Consider the following 15,277-nt stretch of genomic DNA (forward strand, 5'->3'; position numbering starts at 1 on the left):
ATGCCAGGAGGTTGAGGATAAGAAGCGAAATAGAGGGAGAGGAGGAGGGAATATAATGATGTTGCCAGGGAGTGGGAGTAGAGATGATGATGATTACGTCAGGGGAGAGAAGGGTGGAGGGAGAGGAAAGAGGATGATGATAATGATGCCAGGAGGTGTGGAGGGAGAATGAAAGGGATGATGATCATACCAAAGGGGGGTGAAGGGAAAAGGATGGGAAAGAAGGTGAAGCCAGGGGAAAGGGAAGAAAAAGTGGTTTCAATGCTGAGGAAAGAGAAGCGGTGGTGAGGATGGTGAAGGTGATGGTGTGCCAAAATGAAGTGAACCCTGTGCCAGGTGTGCTGCAACACAAAAATAGTTGGGAATCACTACTTTAGAGTATAAATGGAAGTGGAAGTTAACCAGAATTAAAGCCTATTTGTAATTAATGTGACTAATGATCTTTTGTCTTCAAAAATTGTTTTGATTCTGAATTTTAACACAACATACAAATGAAAAGCCCTCCTCAGACAGATACATAGGATTCTAGTCCAGTGTAGCATACAAATGAATCCATATCATACAAGGAATGAGGAAGAATGCTGAAAATTTCATAAAATATCCAAAGCAAGAAACCTGTGAGAAAGTCGGTTGGACCGTTAGATGACCGAGGGGTTAAAGGGGCTCTTAGGGAAGATAAGGCTATTGCACAAAGACTAAATGAATTCTTTGCTTCTGTGTTTACTAATGAGAATTTTGAGGAGATACCAGTTCCGGAGATGGCTTCAAGTGTGATGAGTCAGATGAACTGAACCAAATCACTGTGAACCTGGAAGATGTAGTAGGCCAGATTAACAAACTAAAGAGTAGCAAATCAGCTGGACTGGATGGTTCGGAAGGAACTCAAAAATGAAACTTCAGATCTATTAGTTAAAATTTGTAACCTATCATTAAAATCATCCATTGTACCTGAAGACTGGAGGGTAGCCAACGTAACCCCAATATTTAAAAAGGGCTCCAGCGGTGATCCAGGAAACTACAGATCAGTTAGCCTGACTTCAGTGCCGGAAAAAATAGTGGAAACTTCTAAAGATCAAAATCACAGAGCATATAGAAAGACATGGTTTAATGGACACAGTCAGCATGGATTTACCCAAGTGAAGTCTTGCCTCACAAATCTGCTTCATTTTTTTGAAGGGGTTAATAAACATGTGGATAAAGGTGAACTGGTAGATATAGTATATTTGGATTTTCAGAAGGCGTTTGACAAAGTCTCTCATGAGAGGCTTCTAAGAAAACTAAAAAGTCATGGGATAGGAGGCATGTCCTTTTATGGATTACAAACTGGTTAAGAAAGTAGGATTAAATGGTCAATTTTCTCAATGGAAAAGGGTAAACAGTGGAGTGCCTCAGGGATCTGTACTTTGACCAGTGCTTTTCAATATATTTATAAATGATCTAGAAAGGAATACGACAAGTGAGGTAATCAAATTTGCAGATGATACAAAATTAATTAAAGTAGTGAAATCACAAGCGGATTGTGATAAAATGTAGGAGGACCTTGCGAGATTGGAAGATTGAGCATCCAAATGGCAGATGAAATTTAATGTGGACAAGTGCACGGTGATGCATATAGAGAAAAATATTCCATGATGTAGTTACACAATGTTAAGTTCTATATTAAGAGCTAGCACCCAGGAAAAAGATCTAGGCGTCATAGTGGATAATACATTGAAATCGTAGGCTCAATGTGCTGTGGCAGTCAAAAAAGCAAACAGAATGTAAGGAATTATTAGGAAGGAAGTGGTGAATAAAACGGAAAATGTCATAATGCCTCTGTATCGCTCTACGGTGAGACAGTACCTTGAGTACTACAATTCTGGTCGATGCATCTCAAAAAAGATATAGTTGCAGTGGAGAAAGTACAGAGAAGGGCAACCAAAATGATAAAGGGAAAGGAACAGCTCCCCTATGAGGAAAGGTTAGGGCTGTTCAGCTTGGAGAAGAGACAGCTGAGGGTGGATATGATAGAGGTCTTTAAAATCATGGGTGTTCTAGAACGGGTAAATGTGAATTGGTTATTCGGAGAAAATTATTTTTCACTCAACGCACAATTAAGTTTTGGAATATGTTGCCAGAGGATGTGGTTAGTGTGGTTAGTGTAGCTGGGTTTAAAAAAGGTTTGCATAAGTTGTTGGAGGAAAAGTCCATTAACTGCTATTAATCAAGCTGACTTAGGGAAAGGAAAATTAGGTTCTTACCTTTGCTAATTTTCGTTCCAGTAGTACCATGGATCAGTCCAGACAGCTGGGTTATGCCTCCCCTCCAGCAGATGGAGTCAGAGAGAAAACTGAAAGCACCCCCTAGATATACTGGTGTGCCTCCTGCGGTCCTTCAGTATATGTGATATCAAAGCAGAAGGAATGACTTAAGCACTACACACAAAGTCCCCCCACAAAATTTTTTTTTTTTTTTTTTTTAAACAGTGACCAGATCAAGTAGCCACATCCTGGAAAACAGGTAAAAACCAGAAACAACAAACAGGACACCACAAGTGTACAACAAGAACACTATAAAATGGCAACCGGCCCCATGACACTGTGGCGACCGACACAAGACAAAAAACTGCAATGGAAACGATAGAATACGAGCGGACTCCCAGAAGCACCAAGGGCGGGCGTCTGGACTGATCCATGGTACTACTGGAACGAAAATTAGCAAAGGTAAGAACCTAATTTTCCTTTCCCAGTACATACCAGGATCAGTCCAGACAGCTGGGATGTACCCGAGCCGCCTTAACTGGGGTGGGACCCTGAGAGTCCCGCTCGAATCACACTGCTCCCAAAGGACTCTGTAAGAGGGCCACGGACATCAAGTCGATAATGCCTGGAAAAAGTATGCCAGGATTTCCACGTGGCCGCCCTGCAAATCTCTTGACAAGAGACCAAGTGATTCTCCGCCCACGAAGTTGCCTGAGAACGCAGAGAATGAGCCTTTAGCCCAGTGGGAACCAGCTTACCACAGGCAACATACGTAGACGCAATAGCACCCTTTAACCAGCGTGCTGGAAGCCCCTTCCTGGGACCGTTCCACAACACGAAAAGGTGATCCGACTTTCGAAATTCGTTGGTAACTTCCAAATAGCGCAAAAGAATCCGTCGAACATCGAGACGTCTCAAATCCCTACCTTGAGAAGACTGGAGGTCCTCGTCCGAAAAGGAAGGCAATTCCACCGTCTGGTTGACATGAAACGTGGAGACCACCTTAGGCAAGAAGGAAGGAACAGTTCGTAGAGAAACTCCCGACGCCGAGATGCGCAAAAAAGGTTCTCTACAAGAGAGAGCCTGAAGCTCCGAAACCCAGCGAGCCGAAGAAATGGCCACAAGAAAAATCGTCTTGAGAGTCAGATCCTTTAAGGAAGCCGCCTTGATAGGTTCAAATGGAGCCGCACACAAACCACGGAGTACCAAGTTCAAGTTCCAAGACGGACAGGGAAGCCTGACGGGAGGACGCAAGTTTCTAACCCCTCGCAAAAACCGTGCCACATCTGGATGACTCGCAAGGGAAGAGCCTTCGACCTTACCCCTCAAGCAGCCCAGAGCCGCCACCTGAACTCGCAGCGAATTATACGCCAACCCCTTCTTCAGGCCATCCTGTAAAAACATAAGGATATCCGCCACGGACGAACGTCTGGTCGAGACACCCGCCGTGTCACACCAATCATGGAAGACCTTCCAAACCCTCGTGTAGGCGAGTGTAGTGGAAGACCGACGCGCCTGAAGGAGAGTAGACACCACCGCATCCGAATAACCTCTCTTCTTCAACTGCTTCCTTTCATAAGCCAAGCCGCCAGACAAAAATGATCCGCCAGATCGAAAAATACTGGACCCTGACGAAGAAGATTGGGAAGATGCCCGAGACGCAGTGGTCCGTCGACTGCCAAGTTGACCAGATCCGCGAACCACGGACGCCGCGGCCATTCCGGAGCCACGAGAATCACCGGACCGTGATGGGACTCTATGCGTCTTAGCACTTTCCCTACCAGAGGCCACGGAGGAAACACATAAAGAAGGATGTGACGAGGCCACGGAAGGACCAGCGCGTCCACCCCTTCTGACGCGTGCTCTCTCCTCCGGCTGAAGAAGTGAACCGCCTTTGCATTCCGACGGGTCGCCATGAGGTCCAAGCGCGGGGTCCCCCAACGCCGCGTGATGAGAGCCATCGCCTCCGACGAGATCTCCCATTCTCCTGGATCTAGGTGCTGCCGGCTGAGGTAATCCGCCTGCACGTTGTCCACGCCGGCAATGTGGGTGGCCGCGAGACGCTCTATGTGCCTTTCCGCCCAGGACATCAACAGCGCCGCCTCTGTCGCTACTGCTCGGCTTTTCGTGCCTCCTTGTCGATTTATGTACGCCACTGTGGTCGCATTGTCCGACAGAACTCTTACTGCTCGTCCGCGTACCAGTGGCAGGAGGCAACGCAAGGCCAGGCGGACCGCTCTGGTCTCCAATCGGTTGATGGACCAAGTCGCTTGGAGTGCTGACCAGGTGCCCTGGACTGCACGGGACTGGCAGACCGCTCCCCAGCCCGACAGGCTGGCATCCGTTGTCACCACCAACCAAGACGGGGGTTCGAGGTCCACCCCCTGTAGGAGATTATCTGGAGTCAACCACCAAGAGAGACTGGAGCGAGCCGGCTCCAGCAAAGGCAATTCTATCCCGTACTCCTCCGAGCGGGGATCCCACCGAGACAGAAGTGCCCTTTGTAACGGACGCATATGCGCAAAAGCCCATTGTACCATTTCCATAGTAGACACCATATGACCAATGACTTGTAAATAATCCCAGACCGTGGGAATCTCGAGCTCCAACAGGCGCCGTACCTGAGTCATGAGATTGAGCATGCTTTGCTGCGGAAGAAAAACCTTGCCCACCAAGGTGTCGAACCGAGCTCCCAGGAACTCCAGCTGTTGGGTCGGTTCGAGTCTGCTCTTCGCGAAGTTGACTACCCAACCCAACTCCTGCAGCTGGTGAACCACTAAGGAGACCGCCCGGGTGCAGGCCGCATGCAACTTCGCTCGAATGAGCCAATCGTCGAGATAAGGATGCACAAGGACGCCTTGCCGGCGGAGGGAAGCCGCTACCACCACGAGAACTTTGGTGAACACCCTCGGCGCGGTGGCCAACCCGAAGGGGAGGGCGCAAAACTGGTAGTGGTCCCCCATCACCATGAACCTCAAGTACCTTTGATGCCGTTCTCTTATTCCGATGTGTAGATAGGCCTCTGTCAGGTCCAAAGAAGCCAAAAATTCTCCCTTGTGGACGGCCGCAATAACAGACCGGAGGGTCTCCATTCGGAAGCGAGGCACACGCAACGCCTTGTTTACTCCTTTGAGATCCAGAATGGGTCGGAAGGTGCCCTCCTTCTTGGGAACCAGGAAGTATATGGAATACCGACCCGTCCGAAGCTGGTCCCGCGGAACCGGAACCACCGCCCCCAGAGCCTGTAGATGAGCGACCGTTTGGGCTATAGCTACTTGTTTTTCTACCGGGCCGCACAGCGATACCATAAAGAGATCCCGGAGGGGACGTACAAAATCCAACTCGTAGCCGTACCGAACCACGTCGAGAACCCATTGATCCGAAGTAATTTTGACCCACTCCTCCCAGAACCGGGACAGCCGGCCTCCGATAACGGGAACGGAGGAGTGGGCCCGCGCACCTTCATTGTGCGGGCTTGATGGCAGCAAAACCTTGGGAGGAGCCTCCGCGTAGAGGCCTCCTGCCGCGAAAGGAAGACGACGACCAGGCCTGGGATCTCGTCGCCTGCTGCCGCTGGGAAAAGGAACCCCCTCTTCCCCCACGGAAACGCCTTTGCCCCCGAAAGCGAGCCCTGGCGTTACCAAACGCCCGAGGTTGCCGAGGCTTATCCTCCGGCAGCTTGTAAACTTTGTTGTCACCCAGGTCCTTAATGAGCTGATCCAGCTCCTCGCCAAACAGCAACTTGCCCTTGAAGGGGAAGGAACCTAACCTTGCCTTGGAGGTGGCATCCGCCGACCAACGACGGAGCCACAGCAACCTCCTGGCTGAGACCGCCGAGGACATAATGCGAGCCGATGTGCGCAACAAGTCATACAAGGCATCCGCTGTATAAGCGACCACTGCTTCAACACAATTTGACTGCTCAGCCTCGCCCGGAGGGAGCTCCTGCATGGTCAGCAGCTGCTGAACCCAGCGGAGGTTGGCCCTCTGCACAAGGCTGCTGCAAGCCGCCGCTCGGACCCCCAGTGCCGCCACATCAAAAATACGCTTCAATAAGACCTCAAGCTTGCGGTCTTGGAGGTCCTTCAATGCTATACCCCCCGTCACGGGGACAGTCGTATGCTTGACCACAGCCGTGACAGCCGAATCTATGGCCGAATCCATGGCTCGATTCACACGCAGGGAAGCCTCTGGCAGTTCCCATTCCTTCGAGACAATCTGCAAGACCTTGTGATGGAAAGGAAAAGTCTGAGGGGGGGCCCGAAGCCCTGCCATCGCGATATCCCCCGTGGACGAGTCCGCCTCCTGAGGCGGCGTCGTTAATTCCAGCTCCTGCAGCACGTGGAGAATAAGGGCACTTAACTCCTCCTTAGCAAACAAACGGAGCACCTGAGGGTCATCCCCCTCTACGGACCCCTGCTCGTCCGCCGTCAGCAAATCCGGAGCCCCCAGGGACTCTGGAGCGGCCCCTGTATCGCTCAGGTCCTCAGCTCCTCCCCCCCGCGGGCGGGGAGCCGTAGCCCCGGCAGACCCCACCCCCGGCGGACTCCCCCGGGGCAAGGAAGTCGTTTTGGGCACCTTCGGGGGAGGGGGCACCTCCGGCTCCTAGCCGGATTCTGCCTGTAAAAACGCCTTGTGCATTAAAAGCACAAAATCCGACGAAAACGGCACTGACCTTTTTAAACCTTTCTTCGGGGCATCCGACGAGGGGGGGCCTCGAGGAGACCCCACATCGGGCTGGGAGCGCGGGCTGCGTGCGTCCGGCGAGGGAGGAGGGGAGTTCTCCTCCTCCGATGCTGAAAAATCATCCTGCCGCGTGGCCAAGATGGCCACCGCACTCCTCCCCGAGGGAGGAGGGGCCGAAGACCGGCTGCCGGAGGCGCTGCTGTGCCGCGACGCAGAGGGGCGAGGAGAGCGGCTGCGGGCAGCGCTCGGCCCCCCCGAGGGTCCCTCACCCCCGGGAATACATCGGGGGCAGAGACCCTCTCGGGAGAGTCGCGCCCCCGCCTCCCCACATGTCCGGCAAGCCGAGGATCGCGGCATCCTAAGAGGGAGCCCTGTACTGTCGTCGAAAAAGGCGCCAAAAATCTGGTGAGGAGAAATTCGGAACGCGAACGCGCGCCGGGTGAACTAGCCACCCCCTCCGGGGTCCGAAAGGCACGGGCAGGCTTTTTATTCGGGGTTAAGCAGGGGAGCTTACTGCCTGTCCCCAACAGGTCTTAAATGACTCTTCAGTTTAACTTTTTTTTTTTTTTTTTTTTTTAAACCCCCTTCAGGGTCAAATCCCTGGTATTGGGGGGGGAGGGTGACCGGCCCACCGTTAAGCTCTCCCCCAGCCACACGGACACTCTATCCCGGGAATAAGAGGAGGGTATTACCCTCCGAGCCTGCCCCACACTGAACTACAAACTCGCAGCGCAAGACAAACTAACAGAGACAAACAGGCAGACAGAGGACAGAAAAGACGAACCAATTGATCTTGTCCCTTGTCTCCCCTTTTTTTTTTTTTTTCTATTTCCCAGTACCGAGAAACTGACCAGACCAGAACCGCAGGTTATGCCTCTCAATCTGCTGGAGTCAGAGAATATACTGAAGGACCGCAGGAGGCACACCAGTATATCTAGGGGGTGCTTTCAGTTTTCTCTCTGACTCCATCTGCTGGAGGGGAGGCATAACCCAGCTGTCTGGACTGATCCTGGTACGTACTGGGAATAGCCACTGTTATTACTGGCATCAGTAGCATGGGATCTAGTTACTGTTTGGGTACTTGCCAGGTTCTTGTAGCCTGGATTGGCCTCTGTTGGAAATATGATACTGGGCTTGATGGACTGTTGGTCTGACCCAGTATGGCAATTTCTTATGTTCTTATAAGTTTAAAATAAATGATTTTGTGTTTTGTGTTTTATTAGTATAAAATTTCTATAATAATGTACTTGTTAACATTTCTCTAGACAGGAACAGTAATGTTTATTGATGCATAGTGCTTGGAGGAATTAGCTAACCACCTTGAATAAAAAACAATTTTCTCTCTCCTTTCCAGTACTAGGGTCCTTTGCACCCCCTTCCTGGAATCAAACTACCTGAGAGCTAGAGGTAAGATATGGATAAGCAAGGACTTGCCTGCCTCTTTTAAAGAGTATCATATGAACATTTATTCCTGCAGAAGAGAAGGATGATGTGCTCAGTATCTTAACTAACTCCAGGATGGTGGTCAAAGGAAATAGGAAATGCAGTGTCCTTTAATTCCCTATGCAAGAGATTGAGTGAGAGGACAAGAATTATATAATCCTTAAACTTCACTCTCCACAGAACAATAGTTAGATAGGACAGAACTAGGTCATTCCCCAAGAACTGTGTATTGTTCAGAACATAAGACATCCTCATCATACAGGCCACAAGTATATCACAATCCTGACACTTTAGTGTCTGTGCCAATCATTTTATGGTTGACCAATACAAACACTGCTCTACCCCAGATTTCTAGTTAGATTCATTCCATCTTGTGCTTTCCAAGAGATTTCAAGAATGGAATTATACTTGTTTCGGAAACTATCCTTTTAGTTTAACAAAAAAGCATAAAAAATTAGTACTGTAAGGCTAGTCTGATGGCTCGGTGGCAGTGCTCAAGTCTTCCACTCCTTGGGAAAGCTGGGGATGCTGCAGAGGCAATGCTCACAGTGCCCCCAAGGAGAGGGAGTCATACTCATCACACTATGAAGACATCTAGTGGCCGAATTTAGGGTACATGAAGGCAGGGTTCTAGAAAGAGCCCTGGTGCATGGCCCTCAGCTGAGGACTGACACTGAAATGGCAAGACTAAAAGTGATCTGTGAACGGATATAAAAATGAAGGAATAAATCCCCGGGTAACTACGAATCAAGGCTCATGGTGCCAGATCCAAACCTTGTTCCAACTTAACTGAAGCAGGAGGAAACTGTGGACTAAAAAAAAAAAAAAAAAAAGTAGCATCAACAATATTAGTCTTCAAATCACAAGTAAGTTTAAGAATTTCAACATACCATGCCTACAGTCTTCATCTGCTTGATCATAGTTTTTCTGAAAATGAAAAAAAAAGCATCAGTTATTCAAATGTCATTATTTTAGTTTTTATTGCTAGTCTGCATGATGCTTGCCGGCCTATAGGATTTAGGGGGTTATTTTCCAACTCGCCTTATGGCGTTTTCGATTGCGTGTTTTCGCATGCAAAAAATGCCTTAACATATGCGAAAAGCACCATAACACTTGGTACAATGGTAATTTTTTAAAGGGGAGGAGTCGGGGGCGAGATTTTTGTAAAAGTGGGCTGGCTTCGCACTTTGTGAAGCCATAATGCATGATATCGCACAATTTTAACACCAAAAATAACTACGCCTTTTTCATTGGGGTTAAGCTGTGCAATATGCCCATAACGCAAATTGCGATTTTTTTCACAAATTGTGTTTTGGGCATTTTTAGGCTGGGGAGGGGCCTGAGATGTGAGAGGGAAGGGGAGGAGAGGAGAGAGGCGAGAGGGAAGGAGGAGGGAGAGAGAGAGAGCGCACCTCTGGGGGGTGGCACCATAGTAAGCAGCTGTTTATGCTACTATAGGAGGCCCATCTAGTAACTAGAGGTGAGGTTCAGGTAGTAGTGTAGGGGTTAGGGGCCACTTTGACATGCAGAGTGAGACATACGAATAGAACAGTACACGCTTGTGAAAATGTGATATCCTTCGGAGTGAGGAAACTCACACAACGATGAGATTTGTACAATGTTCTCTCAACCTAGCTTGATGTTACCCAGGTAGAGAGTCCATCAATGAGAGGCTTCAAATGACGCAGGCCCCACATGAACCAGAGAGGAGACAACCAGAGAGGATTCTACCAGCCATATGTTGGTAAAGTGCCAAGTTTAGTGAGGAGAACCCTTACTGAGTTGGTCTTGACTCGTGAGTCAGACAAATGTAAAAGGTAATCAAGCAGTTTTTGTGTGGACCAAGAAAAAGAGACAGACCACAAAGCAAACCTCCTCCATTTCAGTCCATAGGACTTCCTTGTGAACTCCTTCCTTGAAGCAAACAGAACACGAAACACATCCTTAGAGAATTTCATTTTCAGTTTTTATTTTATTTTGCCTGGGAATTTCAATGTTAAAACAAAAAATAAATCAGTAACCTTTTTTGATTCTAATATTTTTATTTGCACGCAAAATGAAAATGAAGGTCCCTACACATCCTCTGCAAGATCCAGGGGATGCAATTACCCTCTCAACATCCAGGTTATGAGAACCATGGACCTGATTGTTGGAACAGCACAACTGACCTTGATCTTGAGTGATGAGATTTGGGGAATTCCTCATGCTGATCAGAACCCTGATGGACATTTCCTGCAGAATTGGGAACAAATCTGTCTCAGCCAAAATGGACTATGAAAATTATAGTCCTTATGTCAGCTTCAACAAAGTCTTCGTGACAAGTGGAACTGGAGAATATGCATACAGCAGGCCCTCACACCAAATGAGGGCAAAGACGTCTGAGGTTAGTTTGCCTTGCATCCCTTTCCAGCAACAAAAGGGATACAGACCCACTGAGACACTACCTCCTTTAAAGGCACTTCTGGCACATGCCATTCCAGATCAATCAACTCCTGAATCTCATCCAAGAGGGAAAAGAAACAAGAAGCCTTGCGCAGGGTAACCAAAATAGGGTCCTTCTTCGGCGTCCCCAGGGAGTCAGGCCCAGCCACTCCGAGGATCTTCAAGGTCTGAGACCCTGCAACTCATCTCTTTGAAAGAAACGTAGAAGAGTTCTATAGGGCTCCAAATCTGGGGGAATATCCCCTTCCTCACCAGGAGCCCCCACTGTCATCATTGGTATCAGCCTACAATCAAGCTCTGTCAGACCACACTGCGCTTGACTGTGGAAATAAGCGGAGGACCACTCAGAGTGCCTGGATCCAACTTAGTAGGAACTGCTGCTTCAGCAGACCAGCCCTGTAAAAATTTCTGCAATCCTTGGAAAACTTTCACCCAGGAAAAGGAGGCTGGGTCTATTCCAGGCCCCATAGGCCTGAACAAGACATCCTACATGCCAGTGTATCCTGAGGACCCGTGGACTAATCAGAGGAGGAGACACCCTTGTAGTGTCTCCCTCGGCCTCACTCCCCTCAGACCAAGGAGATGGACCATCGTCAGTAAAATCAGAAGGAGGCACATTTTCCCAAGCATCCAGGCAGCGCTGACACAGGTTTAATAAAGCTCCAGCTGAATGGCTCTAATGTGGGCACCATACTATAAGCGCACAGTCCAATGAAGGCTCAAGCATAGCTTTCCTGCACATACAAACATGCCTAATATGTACACACAAAAAATGTGCGTACAAACTGATGCACCCAGGCCACTCTCCTACTGGACACACATTGGGCTAGATTGTAAAAGCCTTACGCGCACAGGGCACTCGCGCATAGGCCGCCAGCATGCGCAAAGCCCCGGGACGTGCGTAAGTCCCGGGGCTTTGTAAAAGGGGTGGGAGGGGGCGTGTCCGGGGGCATGTCAGGGGGCGGTCCGGGGCGGGTCCAGGGGCATGGTGACGGTTTGGGGGCGGGCTGGGAGGGCGGTCCCGAGTCCCCCGGCACTGCGGCCTGTGCCGGGGGATGCCGAGGTGGCACACGCAAGTTACGCCTGCTTCAAGCAGGCGTAACTTGCACAACAAAGGTGGGGGGGGGGGGATTTAGGTAGGGCTGGGGGGGTGGGGTAGATAGGGGAAGATGGGGGGACGCGGAAGGAAAGTTCCCTCTGAGGCCGCTCCGATTTCGGAGCGGCCTCGGAGGGAACAGAGGCAGGCAGCGCGGCTCGGCACGCACAGGCTGCTGATTTTTTGCGCAGCCGCACGTATCTTATAAAATCTGGCGTACTTATTTAAGATCTACCTCAGCCTGAGTGCCCAGGACCGATGCCTAAATTGGGAACACAAGATGTGCATGCAGAAGGAAGAATGCCCAATTCCACACACAAACAAAAATAGGCGCACACCTGGACGCGCAAGCACGCGCCAACGGTCTAAAGCAAAAAAGCATGCAAACGTTCCCCACGGTCCATTGCGCGCCCACATGGGAGAAGCCTGGAAGCGGGGCCTAGCCAAACGGCTGCTCAACCCACCATATGCCTGCCCTCTCTCCTCACCTCACAGAACTCCCCAGAGATATGGACGGGACAACTGAATGCCAAGAAAACAGTCCCTTCTGATGCTGTCTTCCTGTGGCTGAATTTTTTTTTTTTTTTTGTCAAAAAAGTTTTACCTGAGCTCAGCCCTATCTGGATGAAGGTAAGAAGGGATCCTGGATGTAGGGGGAGAGGGCTAAAGCCTTCACCGCTGAGCCTCTCTCAGCCTGCAACCACTATTTGGAATTTAGGTCCATTGTAAGTCAAGGCTACCGGACTGAGGCACTCTACTGAGGGAGGGACCGCATGGTATCACCTCTGGAGGCAAGCAGTACTACATATACAGCTCCTTTCCAACTTCTTTCTTTTTTTTTTTTTTTTTTTTTACTCACAGGCAATCTCCTAAAGGAAAATGCATGTCCACCATCTGCTGGCATCGGAGAATACTGGTGGGCTGATGTTGGGGGTGGGTCTATTATAGCTTTTACTCCTCCATTTGCTGGCAGAGTTGCATATCCCACTCGAATGCTTAGCAAACATGTTTAGACTTTTAAGTCTGTTGCCATATGCTTAATGACGACCATGGATCATTTTAATAGCTGTCCTCTGAGAGACTCTATTTGGTTTGTATCCGTTTGAAGATGCGGTCTCCAGAATTGACCAAAGTACTCTAAATGAGGTCTCTCCAAAGCAATACCACCTCTTTTTCCTGCTGGCTGTTCCACTCCCTATGCATCCAAGCATCTTTCTGGCTTTTGCTGTTGCCCAAGATCCCCACTCTCCGTTCTGAGCAGAGAAAATCTTCACCACCATACTATACTGCTCCCTTGTGCTTTTCCAACCTAAATGCACAACTCTGAATTTTTCAGCATTATATCTTAGTTTCCAAACTAGAAATGAAAACATAAGGAGCCAATTTTCAAAGAGTTTAGGTTCCTAACGTTTGGAGTTAGGCTCTTAAATTAGCCCTTTTCAAAATTTATTAGGGCTGAGTGCCTAAATTTTGGCCCCTGGTTTCATTAGGATCCTAAATTTAGGATCCTAAAAAGTGGGTCACTACATAGGTGGAGTTAAGGCAGGGAAACAAACAGGCTGATTCAGTAAAGTCCGCGGGAGAGCGGACGAACGCCCACTCGCCGGCGCGCGCGATTCAGTATTCAAATTAGGTAGTGTGGTAGAAACGGGGCAAAAGGAGGTGCTAGGGACACTAGCGCGTCCATTGCGCCTCCTTTTAGCCCAGAGCGGTGGCTGTCAGCGGGTTTGACAGCCGACGCTCAATTTTGCCGGCGTCGGTTCTCGAGCCCGCTGACAGCCACAGGCTCGGAAACCGGACGCCGGCAAAATTGAGCATCCGGTTTTCGGCCCGACAACCGCCGGCCCATTTAAATTTTTTTTTTTTTTTAACTTTTTTTTACTCTTCGGGACCTCCGACTTAATATCGCTATGATATTAAGTCGGAGGGTGCACAGAAAAGCAGTTTTTACTGCTTTTCTGTGCACTTTCCCGGTGCCGGCAGAAACTAGCGCCTACCTTTGGGTAGGCGTGTTTTCCTCCCCTTACTGAATAAGGGGTAAGGGAAAACGCGCATTCAATGGCAGGCTAACAGTGCGCTCCATCGGAGTGCACTGTACTGTATCGGCCTGAAAGTTAGGAGCTTAGCACTGATTTTCAGAACTAGGCACCTAATTTAGGAAGCTAAATCTAGGCAAATAAATAGCAGGCCTAAAATTTAGGAGCCTACCTGTTAAGCTTCTAAATGTATGTGAATTTTCAGCTGAAAACTTAGGTACCTGCATTCGACTGAAACTAGGTTCCTAACTTAGGACCCTAATTTAGAGGCCGAAATTTAGGAGCTCAGCTTTTTTTTTTTTAAATATCTGCCCCAATATGTTTAGTTAAGTGTTGGATATTCAATCCCACAGTCTTAAGCAAATGAACAGACTGATTTCTTACTGAATTAAATGAAACTTAAACAGGCTTTAATTATCTCATGCAATGATGGTTATTCCCTGAAACTAAAATTTCTTTATGTGCAACGAAATTAATATCTGCCATGAAATATTCTTAAAATAAAGGACTGCTAATATCACACTTCAAAACAAGAAGTCCCACGTCATTAAAAAAAAAAAAAATTCATATTAACTTGTCACTATGAAAAAGACAGACATTCTCTCAGTTTCCCCTTTCCTTCACACTGACTTCTACTTTATACCCCCCTAGCAACCAATCTGGTGTTTTCAAGTGACATCCAATGATTAGCAGTGTGATTGGAGAGAAGGACAAGAAATACTGAGTGCCTTTAAACCACTTTTTCAGATCCTAGTTGCTTTAATCACCTTTTACTCCTAAAGAGAGAAACTTGAGAAAACAATCCTTGTGATGATCCTCCTTAAAAGATGAGTAAAAGACTGTCATTTCAGAAATGATTCTAAACTTCCACCTATCATCTGAGTATTGTCAGGTTAAGCTTACTGGCTCATAATCTGAGACTGTATACAAACTGAGATGGAAAAAAACAGCAGACCCCATTACAACTGTGGACTCCACTAAGTTAAACAGATTTTTGCAACCTGTATACGTGATCTTAGATTACAATTCACTAAACTCCACACCATGATAAATATTCAGATGAACAGCTGAATAATGATAGTAATTCAAAACCACAAGTTTTTCATTCACCACTACTGATTTCAGCAAGGCCTTAACTTCAGATTTTGTCTTATGTTCATTTTGTCCGAGTAATAGGCAGTGCATTTTTAACTACATAATTATTTGCATAATGGACTTTACCTTTTATGCTGTCTCTCCATGCTGTGTAACAAAGATTTGCAATTTGAACATGTGTTTTTCTACAGCAGTACCAACTGGTCAAAACGTGCTCAACCTATCTTTTTGGATGCAGT

The 15,277-nt window shown here is 48.2% G+C and overlaps 1 protein-coding gene across 1 annotated transcript in view; it reads right to left on the minus strand.

Annotated features, from left to right (window-relative positions):
• HELZ (helicase with zinc finger) overlaps positions 1-15,277 on the minus strand; it is a 639,316-nt gene that overhangs the window by 516,455 nt on the left and 107,584 nt on the right. The window contains 1 exon segment of the mRNA XM_029599344.1: positions 9,260-9,296. Within this exon segment, the coding sequence (XP_029455204.1) occupies positions 9,260-9,296 (37 nt within the window).

This window comes from Rhinatrema bivittatum, chromosome 4, assembly GCF_901001135.1.
Source record: "Rhinatrema bivittatum chromosome 4, aRhiBiv1.1, whole genome shotgun sequence".
NCBI classification, from domain to species: domain Eukaryota; kingdom Metazoa; phylum Chordata; class Amphibia; order Gymnophiona; family Rhinatrematidae; genus Rhinatrema; species Rhinatrema bivittatum.